The sequence below is a fragment of the Acipenser ruthenus genome, chromosome 20 (genome assembly GCF_902713425.1).
Source record: "Acipenser ruthenus chromosome 20, fAciRut3.2 maternal haplotype, whole genome shotgun sequence".
In the NCBI taxonomy this organism is placed as follows: Eukaryota; Metazoa; Chordata; class Actinopteri; order Acipenseriformes; family Acipenseridae; genus Acipenser; species Acipenser ruthenus.
This window is the reverse complement of record NC_081208.1, coordinates 10,405,218-10,418,736: the sequence shown is the minus strand read 5'-3', so window position 1 is coordinate 10,418,736 and position 13,519 is coordinate 10,405,218. Positions and strand designations below refer to the sequence as shown.

The window sequence follows — 13,519 nt, the reverse complement described above, 5'->3', positions numbered from 1 at the left end:
CCAGAAGTTCAGTGAGGATCTCTGAATGATCCAATGTTGACCTAAATGACTAATGATGATAAATAGAATCCACCTGTGTGTAATCAAGTCTCCGTATAAATGCACCTGCACTGTGATAGTCTCAGAGGTCCGTTTAAAGCGCAGAGAGCATCATGAAGAACAAGGAACACACCAGGCAGGTCCGAGATACTGTTGTGGAGAAGTTTAAAGGCGGATTTGGATACAAAAAGATTTCCCAAGCTTTAAACATCCCAAAGAGCACTGTGCAAGCGATAATATTGAAATGGAAGGAGTATCAGACCACTGCAAATCTACCAAGACCTGGCCGTCCCTCTAAACTTTCAGCTCATACAAGGAGAAGACTGATCAGAGATGCAGCCAAGAGGCCCATGATCACTCTGGATGAACTGCAGAGATCTACAGCTGAGGTGGGAGACTCTGTCCATAGGACAACAATCAGTCATATACTGCACAAATCTGGCCTTTATGGAAGAGTGGCAAGAAGAAAGCCATTTCTTAAAGATATCTATAAAAAGTGTCGTTTACAGTTTGCCACAAGCCACCTGGGAGACACACCAAACATGTGGAAGAAGGTGCTCTGGTCAGATGAAACCAAAATCGAACTTTTTGGCAACAATGCAAAACGATATGTTTGGCGTAAAAGCAACACAGCTCATCACCCTGAACACACCATCCCCACTGTCAAACATGGTGGTGGCAGCATCATGGTTTGGGCCTGCTTTTCTTCAGCAGGGACAGGGAAGATGGTTAAAATTGATGGGAAGATGGATGGAGCCAAATACAGGACCATTCTGGAAGAAAACCTGATGGAGTCTGCAAAAGACCTGAGACTGGGACAGAGATTTGTCTTCCAACAAGACAATGATCCAAAACATAAAGCAAAATCTACAATGGAATGGTTCACAAATAAACATATCCAGGTGTTAGAATGGCCAAGTCAAAGTCCAGACCTGAATCCAATCGAGAATCTGTGGAAAGAACTGAAAACTGCTGTTCACAAATGCTCTCCATCCAACCTCACTGAGCTCGAGCTGTTTTGCAAGGAGGAATGGGCAAAAATCTCTCATTGTGCAAAACTGATAGAGACATACCCCAAGCGACTTACAGCTGTAATCGCAGCAAAAGGTGGCGCTACAAAGTATTAACTTAAGGGGGCTGAATAATTTTGCACGCCCAATTTTTCAGTTTTTTATTTGTTAAAAAAGTTTGAAATATCCAATAAATTTCGTTCCACTTCATGATTGTGTCCCACTTGTTGTTGATTCTTCACAAAAAATTACAGTTTCATATCTTTATGTTTGAAGCCTGAAATGTGGCAAAAGGTCGCAAAGTTCAAGGGGGCCGAATACTTTCGCAAGGCACTGTATTTGGTCACCAGACCTGGATACAATAAAATCCCTTTCCAACTGGATTCTAACTCTCTTTGTCTGTTTAATCATGCACTGCATCACTCCTGCACCTGTATCCACTTAACCACTTTGCCACACATCCTCTGAAAATAACATCAGATTTACATGCTATAACAAACAGTAGGCTATTAATGCCCCTTGATTCAAGTTCTGGCCTGAGGTTGATATATGTAAGCAATAATGATTTATTTGTACAACACTGCGGCTGGGGTGAGGCCTGCCCCTGTAAAGAATATGGTTTTGTTTGATTTGCAGCACTGGGAGGTTAAACTTCCCTCCCTGCCTAATTCAAAGGAATGTGCAGCAGGTGGCCAGGTGTCAAATGCAGATTTTATAAATGATGAACCCTAGTCATCTGCCTTTAAAATGGGGCTAGAAAGCCAGTACTTGGTTCGTCTTTGTTTGTGTTGTGTTTATGCTGTGTTTTCTTCAACAAACCTGAAGGAGAAGGACCCTCGCACCTGGGTGTGGAACCAGGGTGAGCTACAGATTATCACTGTGTTTAACCGGGATCATTTATACTTTTAACCCCTATGATGGAGTTCGGGGAATTGGAACCCCACACCAGTTCATTTAGTTTTAGCAGGGAGAAGGATCCTGGTGCAGGACCTCCCTTTAGTGGGAGTAGAGCACGGCCTGAGCTTGGCCACCTTTTGTTTCTTAGTAGTTTTTGTACAGTGTTTGTTTTGCCTTTTTATAAATATGTACACTTGTTCATATGTCCTTCTGCATTAGGGCTACCATTGCTGGTACCCTAGTGGCAGCCACCAACCACTGCAACCCCTTGTAATTAATGCCAAGCAGTGTTTCAATGTCAACACCTCTGTGTCTCTCTCGTTCTCTCAGCGGATACCCACACAGTAACAGAACACCCCTGTTACAAACATGAAAAGCAAACAATAATAGTATTCTAGTAATTAGTCAAGGCAACTTCTATAGAATTAACTATAAGAGATTCTCTCATAATCACTTAGCAATGAAACTGCAAGTTACATGCAGTTACCCATAAAGAGCAAGAAGCAAACATTAAGTTGTGGTCCTTTAAAAAGGCAATGCTTCATTCCTGGAATATCTGATTCTGTATAACTTCGGAGGTGTCACTTACAGACATTCTCTAGAAATGACATAGCGATGAATCGTGGAAGTTTACAGCAGTTTCCCAGTTAAGATAGTTTCCAGAATTATAGTATTACAGATAAGATCTTCTCTATTTTAGGTGATCTTAATAAGCATTACTCTTGTGTAATATTGCATGACATTTCCATTGTGTAGTTGGTATCCTCTCGGGTAAAGCACTCAGGACTTATTTTAAGGTAACAAGACTGGGTTCCTCCTGTTCGAAGCAGCATGAAGACTGTGGTACCGTGGTGCAATACTAACAGCGTGGAAGCCAGTTCTGAAGACACATTTTAGTGGCCAAAGCTCTTGTTTTTTTATGTGATTGTGGGGAAAAAAGGGGGCTAGAGGAAGTTTCTGGCTAGTTCATATCAGAGTTGACACTTTCTGGACTAATGTTGTTAAGCACTGTCTCTTTGTGTCGGTATGAATTTCAGAATGATTTTCTTTAAAATCAGTGCTTCTAACTTTAAGGAAATAAAACTTGCCACATCACTCCTAGTTAATATCCGGTGGTATTTTTATCTTCTTATAAAATGTGTCTTTTGAAATAGAACATATCAATGTTCAATTCAGGCAGATCCGAGCTTTAATTTAGTTTGTTTTAGATATTCTTAAGGTTATCTTATTTATTAGTGATTTCTTTGCTTGGGATATTATTATTTAGTCTCAGTGTATTATTCATTTCCATGTACTTTCCATATTACTCATTTGGTTTGAAATCTTTGAATTTTCAAATACTGTGGCAATAAAAAAGTAAGCACAAAAAACATGTTCTTTTTTTCATGTTGCCCACAATTTAAAACTAGTTTGGGGTCCTGAACTCTGAAGGGTGCTTATTGGAACAGGGTGTGCCAGCATGTATAACATAGAGCTTTACCTGTTTTGGTGAATCATTTGTTACTTGTAAAGTACTGTGCCATTATAATGTATAGTAACCCATTGGAATTATGTATACATACTATTTTATTGTCAAACTGTGTGTAGAATTCACCCCAGTGCAACTGTGATTAGTGTGATTTAATAAACTCAGAATCTCTACAAAGCTTCAGAAGGAACATACATTACAGCTGCATACACCTTTCCATCCCTGTTAAACAGGTACATCATTAAATAGAGTGGAAATGTATATAAATAATCCCTTTAAAATATTACAATACAAGTGGTAAAATATATTTTAATTAATACAAAAAATGAGAGGGTGCTACACTATGTTGACTGTGATATAAGTAATATATTTTCAATAAGAAACTTTCAAAGATACACATTGCTCAGGATTCGCTCCTAGTAGTTTGAAGTTGTAAGGGAAGTTTGCTATTATTGAGCTATCCCTGCCAGCCAGGCATTGGGTTAAAAATGACAGGGCAGATTCAATTCTACTTAAAATGTAACAAAACTAATAGTCAATATAGTCGTACAGGATTATCTTCTAGTGAGTTGGAAACCTATGTGCCTGTGTTATTAATTCCTATCTAGACCGGTGTACGGTTGGTTTTGTTTTGTGCTACTATAAACCAACGTTACTCACTGAGTTTTTCAGTTATCGATAATATTTTCCTTTTAGGTACCTGTTGGTGCAGGGAACTTATTGGTGCCTACAAGATCAACCGTTAGCAAATACCATATACAGACATGCTCAAATTTGTTAGTACCCTTACAGCTCATTGAAATAATGCTTCATTCCTCCTGAAAAGTGATGAAATTAAAAGCTATTTTATCATGTATACTTGCATGCCTTTGGTATGTCATAGAATAAAGCAAAGAAGCTGTGAAAAGAGATGAATTATTGCTTATTCTACAAAGATATTCTAAAATGGCCTGGACACATTTGTTGGTACCCCTTAGAAAAGATAATAAATAATTGGATTATAGTGATATTTCAAACTAATTGGTTTCTTTAATTAGTATCACACATGTCTCCAATCTTGTAATCAGTCATTCAGCCTACTTAAATGGAGAAAAGTAGTCACTGTGCTGTTTGGTATCATTGTGTGCACCACACTGAACATGGACCAGAGAAAGCAAAGGAGAGAGTTGTCTGAGGAGACAAGCATGGTAAAGGTAATGGCTACAAGACCATCTCCAAGCAGCTTGATGTTCCTGTGACAACAGTTGCAAATATTATTAAGAAGTTTAAGGTCCATGGAACTGTAGCCAACCTCCCTGGGCGCGGCCGCAAGAGGAAAATCAACCCCAGATTGAACAGAAGGATAGTGCGAATGGTAGAAAAAGAACCAAGGATAACTGCCAAAGAGATACAAGCTGAACTACAAGGTGAAGGTACGTCAGTTTCTGATCACACCATCCGTCGCTTTTTGAGCGAAAGTGGGCTCCATGGAAGAAGACCCAAGAGGACTCCACTTTTGACAGAAAAACATAAAAAAGCCAGACTGGAATTTGCTAAAATGCATATTGACAAGCCACAATCCTTCTGGGAGAATGTCCTTTGGACAGATGAGTCAAAACTGGAGCTTTTTGGCAAGTCACATCAGCTCTATGTTCACAGATGAAAAAATGAAGCTTTCAAAGAAAAGAACCATACCTACAGTGAAACATGGAGGAGGCTCGGTTATGTTTTGGGGCTGCTTTGCTGCGCCTGGCACAGGGTGCCTTGAATCTGTGCAGGGCACAATGAAATCTCAAGACTATCAAGGCATTCTGGAGCGAAACGTACTGCCCAGTGTCAGAAAGCTCTGTCTCAGTCGCAGGTCATGGGTCCTCCAACAGGATAATGACCCAAAACACACAGCTAAAAGTACCCAAGAATGGATAAGAACAAAACATTGGACTACTCTGAAGTGGCCTTCTATGAGTCCTGATCTGAATCCTATCGAACATCTATGGAAAGAGCTGAAACGTGCAGTCTGGAGAAGGCACCCATCAAACCTGAGACAGCTGGAGCAGTTTGCTCAGGAAGAGTGGGCCAAACTACCTGTTAACAGGTGCAGAAGTCTCATTGAGAGCTACAGAAAACGTTTGATTGCAGTGATTGCCTCTAAAGGTTGTGCAAAAAATATTAAATATTAGGTTAGCGGTCCCATCATTTTTGTCCATGCCATTTTCATTTGTTTTATTATTTACAATACTATGTTGAATAAAAAATCAAAAGCAAAGTCTGATTTCTATTAAATATGGAATAAACAATGGTGGATGCCAATTACTTTTGTCAGTTTCAAGTTATTTCAGAGAAAATTGTGCATTCTTCGTTTTTTGTGGAGGGATACCAACAAATTTGAGCACGTCTGTATATATACATATGTGTGTACAAACCTGTGTTAAGGTCTGCATTCAGGTGATTTGCCTGAGTTCAGGAGTTGCTCATATTATTACAGTCACATTACTAGATGGCACTGGCTCTTACTTCCATACATACCGTTAACTTATCTAGCCTGACTTGCATATATTTCTACAGCAGCGCCTGAAACTTTTTACAAAGGAGGATACGGACAACATGCCTCACATGTCGAGGCACTTTTTTACACAGAGAATTGTGGGAGTCTGGAACCAACTCCCTAGTAATGCTGTTGAAGCTGACACCCTGGGATCCTTCAAGAAGCTGCTTGATGAGATTCTGGGATCAATAAGCTACTAACAACCAAACAAGCAAGATGGCCCGGATGGCCTTCTCTCGTTTGTAAACTTTCCTATGTTCTAACTCAAGTGAAATAATTTGATTTACTGCAATAAAAACAACTCCGAATGGTTGTAAATATTATAAAAGGCCCTCATCTCGGACAGTAGAAGACTACATGAAATTTCAAAGTACTTGCTCTTTAAAATTTAAATAAAACGTTTAAAAAATGAAAAGCCAGGAGAAAGGAATTGCAGAAAGCGTAGGAGGGAAACAAGATGCATCTAACCTTATTCCATCCCACTTACATCTACTTCCCCTAAGGCTACTCAGCTGAGACTCGCTTCATCCACTCCTGTTCCCTTTATTGTACCCTACAGCTTTCTTTTTATTACACCTATTGTATTATTTAATTGATGTTCCTAATTCTTACAATCCCATTCTCTCTTAACCAATATTTAACCAATAAAAACCAATAAAACACCCCCGTTACAAAAACAATTAAATCGGTTATATCCAATAAACACTGGAAAAACACTGGAAATGGTTACTCAATTCATGTTGGCTTGACCCCTTTCCCCATGAAAAAATAAATAAATATCCTGCAAAAAAACTTTGTGTAGTGCAATTGAGCAATGTCCCTCCTTCCTGATTTGTAATGGTAACCTATAAAGTGAGGTTCGGGGGAGGAGCTAGGCCCCCTGTATCCTACCATCTCCTTTCATCAATTAAATCTACTCTATTTAACCAACAGTTGTCTTGTGTTTTTTCATTTGGTGTAAACCAAAGTGGATTGCAAGACTCACATTTTTGGAATGACATATTAAAAAAGCTAAAAGCATTTAAACATGTACTCGAAGCACCTCTCCTCAGATTCAGATGATTCTAAGGATTTCGTGTCTATAGCAGACCATTCCCCTGCAGCTTCAAACCAGGGTGCGATCAGCCCACCTTTCTTTTCTCTGTCCGGCGGCTCTGTAAGATCTGAACAGGTGCCTCCCGACCAAGATTCTCTTTGTATACCTGCCACCCAAGGAGCTAATCTTCACCGATCCAAGTGACTCCTGACTCAGGACGCACCTCCAGAGTGACTATACTGGAAGGACTGGACTCTGAACAAACTTAAAGACCCTTCTAAAAAACAGCAGCTCGATCCCAGCAGGGAGCAATCGAGAAACACTGTTTATTCTCTATGCAACTCCATCTCGGCAGAACCTTTCCACTCAAAAAAGCTCCCCATCCACACCCAGCAGTTCAGTGTTTCCAACCAGACAGCAGGCAGTCTGTGCCAGAGCAAGACATCCCCACAGCCAGCAAGTCTAATCAGCAGGCAGCCGCTCCAGCAAGCGAAATTCAGCAGCAGCACTCCGTGATATTTCATGAAATAAAAACATTCATGCAGCTTTATCAGTAATTCCTGCAGGAAACACTGTAGCGGCCACTTCAGTTACTTCCGCTTCCGCTCTAACCTCGGTCATTCCATCTACATACGGCTCCTCCTCTTCAACATCAGCTAGATGTCACTCAATATCCCTGCAAATTCAGCACAACATAATTGAAGGTAAGGACTTCAATCTTGTTTCATTATTGATGGCCACATCAGTTTCCGGATCATAGAGTGGTGGATTGTGGAGATCTATCAGTTACACAGAAATCCAGAGACCCCAGATTACTGAAAAATCTAACATTGGGGAAATTCATCCTTGCCTTCGCAGGTGTAAGACAAAATTTGCTCAAACAGGCAATGTAATTTTATCCACATGTGCATACTTGCAGGAATGCTCACACCAACACAATCTGCCCTCGAGCTCGCAAGTGACTTTCTCCCATGCTCACATCTCCACTCCCATAAACATTACTTATAACTGGAAAATAGCTAAAAATAAGTACCAAAAAATGAAATAAAAAGTGAAACACAGAAGCCCCAATTACAATCTCCTTACACAGGGAGTAGCTTCTAATTACTTTTTTTTTTTACTCTTTCCTTGCCTTTTTATAAGAAATACTAAACGAAACTTCAATTCAATGCCGTTTTGACTAGGAGTCTTTTCAATGTCTTCTAGTGTTGGAATGGTTTTAGATTCACTCTACAGTATATGTTATTGGGGAGTGTGAACATAAGAAAGTTTACAAACGAGGGGAGGCCATTCGGCCCATCTTGCTCATTTGGTTGTTAGTAGCTTATTGATCCCAGAATCTCATCAAGCAGCTTCTTGAAGGATCCCAGGGTGTCAGCTTCAACAACATTACTGGGGAGTTGGTTCCAGACCCTCACAATTCTCTGTGTAAAAAAGTGCCTCCTATTCTCTGTTCTGAATGCCCCTTTATCTAATCTCCATTTGTGACCCCTGGTTTGATTACATAAGAACATAAGAACATAAGAAAGTTTACAAACGAGAGGAGGCCATTCAGCCCATCTTGCTCGTTTGGTTGTTAGTAGCTTATTGATCCCAGAATCTCATCAAGCAGCTTCTTGAAGGATCCCAGGGTGTCAGCTTCAACAACATTACTGGGGAGTTGGTTCCAGACCCTCACAATTCTCTGTGTAAAAAAGTGCCTCCTATTTTCTGTCTGAATGCCCCTTTATCTAATCTCCATTTATGACCCCTGGTCCTTTTTTCTTTTTTCAAGTCAAAGAAGTCCCCCGGGTTGACATTGTCTATACCTTTTAGGATTTTGAATGTTTGAATCAGATCAGAGCGTAGTCTTCTTTGTTCAAGACTGAATAGATTTAATTATTTTAGCCTGTCTGCATACGACATGCCTTTTAAACCCGGGATAATTCTGGTTTCTCTTCTTTGCACTCTTTCTAGAGCAGCAATATCCTTTTTGTAACGAGGTGACCAGAACTGAACACAATATTCTAGGTGAGGTCTTACTAATGCATTGTAGAGTTTTAACATTACTTCCCTTGATTTAAATTCAACACTTCTCACAATATATCCAAGCATCTTGTTAGCCTTTTTTAGCTTCCCCACATTGTCTAGATGAAGACATTTCTGAGTCAACATAAACTCCTAGGTCTTTTTCATAGTTCCCTTCTTCAATTTCACTATCTCCCATATGATATTTATAATGCACATTTTTATTGCCCGCATGCAATACTTTACACTTTTCTCTATTAAATTTCATTTGCCATGTGTCTGCCCAATTTTGAATGCGGTCTAGATCATTTTGAATGACCTTTGCTGCTTCAACAGTGTCTGCCACTCCTCCTATTTTTGTGTCGTCTGCAAATTTAACGAGTTTGCTTACTATATCAGAGTCTAAATCATTAATAGCAGGAATAGCAGAGGACCTAATACTGATCCCTGTGGTACACCACTGGTTACCTCACTCCATTTCGAGGTTTCTCCTCTAATCAGTACTTTCTGTTTTCTACATGTTAACCACTCCCTAATCCATGTGCATGATAAAGTGGGAACAGCCTCTCAGTGGTTACGAGGCGTGAGTGTGTGCGAATGGGAAAGACTGCAGTGGTGTGAGTCGCTGGTCACGTAGGCAAGAGAAATAGGTAGAAATAAATAACACAAAATGAAGACATGTATTAGTGGTGCTATTGCTTGTTGTTCGGTGGTCTCTCTTTCATTGGGCATTCTGGTTTGATATAAAACTGATCTGCATGCGTGTAGTTTGAAAAGGTGGTCGTGTTGGTTGAAGTGCAAGGACACTGGAGTGGGTCTAGACTCCCAGTGTATACAGTCATATGCATGCTGTGCACATCTAAGGGCTACTGGTTTGGTAGTTTCACCAGCATACACAGCTGTACATTTGTATTCAATAAACAGTGTAACAGAGTCAGGGGTTCGGTAGTCAGTTGCTTGCAATCATTCAGTGTTATTTGCAACAACTCAGAATTCAGATTCAGAAGCTGCTCTTCAGTTCTCATTGCCTACCATAGATATTTGTAACATACACTATATAAGAAGTGTTTAATCCTGCTAGTCTCATCATTATTTCACTATCTGACCTGCACATAATAAACAGTGAACAAATGAAGGGTATTATACCATATGCAGTATAATATAGTACTCGTCAACATGGACTAACCGTATGAAATGCATATATGACTGCTAAAATAAATAACATCCAGAATGGTTAAACTTTGCAATAGTGTTAAATAAATGAGCTTAACTAAGGGCTGTTTACATGTTATATTCATTTGTTACATGAATGCTGTGTTTCTGTTGTGCGGTCACCCCTCTATAAGGCCAAATTGTGTCTGTCTCTTGACTGGCCTTAATAGAAAGGTTTGCATTGAATGACTTTAATACAAATGGGGCTGATGGGAAAAATCAACAAAAGAAACTCTCCACTCAAGCTTACCAATGCCACTCTGAAAGGTTCCATTGGACATCGTACAACAGTCGAAGTAACAGTCGTCCATCTTTGCTTTGTCTTTTATTTGCACTGTTAGGATCCTTCTGGATATCATTGCTTCGAAACCAACAACAGTGGAGAACTCGTCCAAAGGGTACACAAAGAGACCTAAACAACAAGGGAAGGGATATTTAACAGTGGGAACTGAGCAACTGAGTGGGAACTGAGTGGGAAATCAGCTCAGCTCAGACAAGCACTGTGCTCGCATTCATACGTCTGCTGATGTTCTTTTTATCAACTTGCAATATTAGTGAGAATAGTCATATTTAAAAAACACTTTAACACTTTTGATAAACAATTGCTTATTAACAGTGTGTTTTTTTTAATACCATAATATTACTTATACAAAACTTACATTGCTAATTGTGCATAATATTTTTGTTGTCATTTTGGCTTTTTAAAACTGATGAGGATTTTTTTTTGTTTTAATTGACAATTGTATTAGAAAAGAAACATGGACTATTTATAACTTGACAAATCTGACTCAAGATGCAAAACCAAAAAAGTGTCAATAACTTTACATTACACAAATACAGTAGTAGTAATTATATATAGTTTTTAAAATATACAAAAATTGCAAAACTGTTAACTGTTTTAATACACGTGCTGTCTTGCCTGGCATTGTGAAACTGCTCGCTCCTAACAGACCGTTCTATAACTGCTAACATCTGTTACGGGGCTCCAGAGAGAGCGCTCAGCTCATTGAACGCAGTCCTGGTGTCTGCAGGCACCTTGTGGAATCTACGCCTTGCTGCACTGCACTTTTAGTTCATGTGAGAGGGAGACCCCACCAGTGACTGACAGGCGATCCGAACAGAGTTACCCTTGTAATGGCATCTGAGCCTTTCACATTGACTCAAATATATTAACTGATCAGCTGCTAGAAGGAGATCTATTACCCCCCCCCCCCACCCACCCCCAATCAAAGCTCATCCTCGAGTGGAAGCACAAGCGCTCCTCCCCCAGGCTTGTCAGCGCTCCTCCCCCAGGCTTGTCAGCACGATCCCCCAGGCTTGTCAGTGCGATCCCCCAGGCTTGTCAGCGCTCCTCCCCTAGGCTTGTCAGCACTCCTCCCCCAGGCTTGTCAGTGCGATCCCCCAGGCTTATCAGTGTGATCCCCCAGGCTTGACAGGGCGATCCCCCAGGCTTGTCAGCGCTCCTCCCCCAGGCTTGTCAGCACAATCCCCCAGGCTTGTCAGCCGATCCCCCAGGCTTGACAGGGCGATCCCCCAGGCTTGTCAGCGCTCCTCCCCCAGGCTTGTCAGCACAATCCCCCAGGCTTGTCAGCCGATCCCCCAGGCTTGTCAGCGCTCCTCCCCCAGGCTTGTCAGTGTGATCCCCCAGGCTTGACAGCGCGATCCCCCAGGCTTGTCAGCGCTCCTCCCCCAGGCTTGTCAGCACAATCCCCCAGGCTTGTCAGCCGATCCCCCAGGCTTGTCAGCGCTCCTCCCCCAGGCTTGTCAGCACAATCCCCCAGGCTTGTCAGCGCTCCTCCCCCAGGCTTGTCAGCGCTCCTCCCCAAGGCTTGTCGGCACGATCCCCCAGGCTTGTCGGCACGATCCCCCAGGCTTGTCAGCACGATCCCCCAGGCTTGTCAGCGCTCCTCCCCCAGGCTTGTCAGCGCTCCTCCCCCAGGCTTGTCAGCACAATCCCCCAGGCTTGTCAGCGCTCCTCCCCCAGGCTTGTCAGCGCTCCTCCCCCAGGCTTGTCGGCACGATCCCCCAGGCTTGTCGGCACGATCCCCCAGGCTTGTCAGCACGATCCCCCAGGCTTGTCAGCGCTCCTCCCCCAGGCTTGTCGGCACGATCCCCCAGGCTTGTCAGCACGATCCCCCAGGCTTGTCAGCGCTCCTCCCCCAGGCTTGTCAGCACGATCCCCCAGGCTTGTCAGCCGATCCCCCAGGCTTGTCAGCACTCCTCCCCCAGGCTTGTCGGCACGATCCCCCAGGCTTGTCAGCGCTCCTCCCCCAGGCTTGTCGGCACGATCCCCCAGGCTTGTCAGTGTGATCCCCCAGGCTTGTCGGCACGATCCCCCAGGCTTGTCAGCGCAATCCCCCAGGCTTGTCAGTGTGATCCCCCAGGCTTGTCAGCCAATCCCCCAGGCTTGTCAGCGCTCCTCCCCTAGGCTTGTCAGCGTGATCCCACAGGCTTGTCAGCGCAATCCAATACAAGCTGAATAACCAAATATATTTCTTTAAAAAAACAGCAACCAACTGATTTATTGCTTCAGAAGTTGTTAATGATGTAACCATATGTGGCACAGTAGTATCACAGCCCAGATGGTATTGGCAAGGAGAGACTCAGACACAGTAAGCTGCAGGTTTAATGCGCTAATGCACAGTTTATTTATAACACTGACAAAACACACTTAACAAAATAAACAGCGCAAGGGCCAAAACAAAAGGGTTTACAAAAACCCATGAATATAAACATTAGACGGGACAGCACAGCACGGAACCCGCAACACGGACCTCCACCTCTTTCACCAGCATTAAATCTCTAATCCTCACTAACACCCGTGAACACCTTATACATCAGTGGGTGGAGGCTAATTAACTATTCATTCAATTGTCGGCTCCAGCTACATTCCCACATGTTTTGACAGGGAGAAATTGACCCCCCCCCCCCCCCCCCCCATACACACACACACACACACACACACATACTCAATTCAGCAGGGCTTTCACCCAGCCACATCATATTTAAAATCTTTCTCGATTTTCCCTAAATCAGCCAGTTTATATTCTGCTCTAATAAATGTATTATTTATAAGCTGGTGTTAGGATAGGAATATTCTGTCAGTAATGAATAGCTTAATGCCTGTACTGGGTGGTGGGGGCCAACAATCTTAATTGAAATGTAGCTCTGCAGTTGAGGCTTGGATCCTATAAATAATGAGAATGTATGCAGACAGAATGGACGTGAACAGCACTGTACCCAGAATGATGCAAGTCTAATATGAAACTGCCTCACATACTGTATGAGTGGGCCTGTGGCAGAGCAGGGCTTTGGAAATACTGACA

The 13,519-nt window shown here is 42.2% G+C and overlaps 1 protein-coding gene across 1 annotated transcript in view; it reads right to left on the bottom strand.

Moving 5' to 3' along the window:
- LOC117425819 (von Willebrand factor A domain-containing protein 5B1) overlaps positions 1-13,519 on the bottom strand; it is a 105,177-nt gene that overhangs the window by 84,077 nt on the left and 7,581 nt on the right. The window contains exon 2 of the mRNA XM_058994070.1: positions 10,444-10,605. Within this exon, the coding sequence (XP_058850053.1) occupies positions 10,444-10,605 (162 nt within the window). The remainder of the gene's footprint in view (positions 1-10,443; positions 10,606-13,519) is intronic.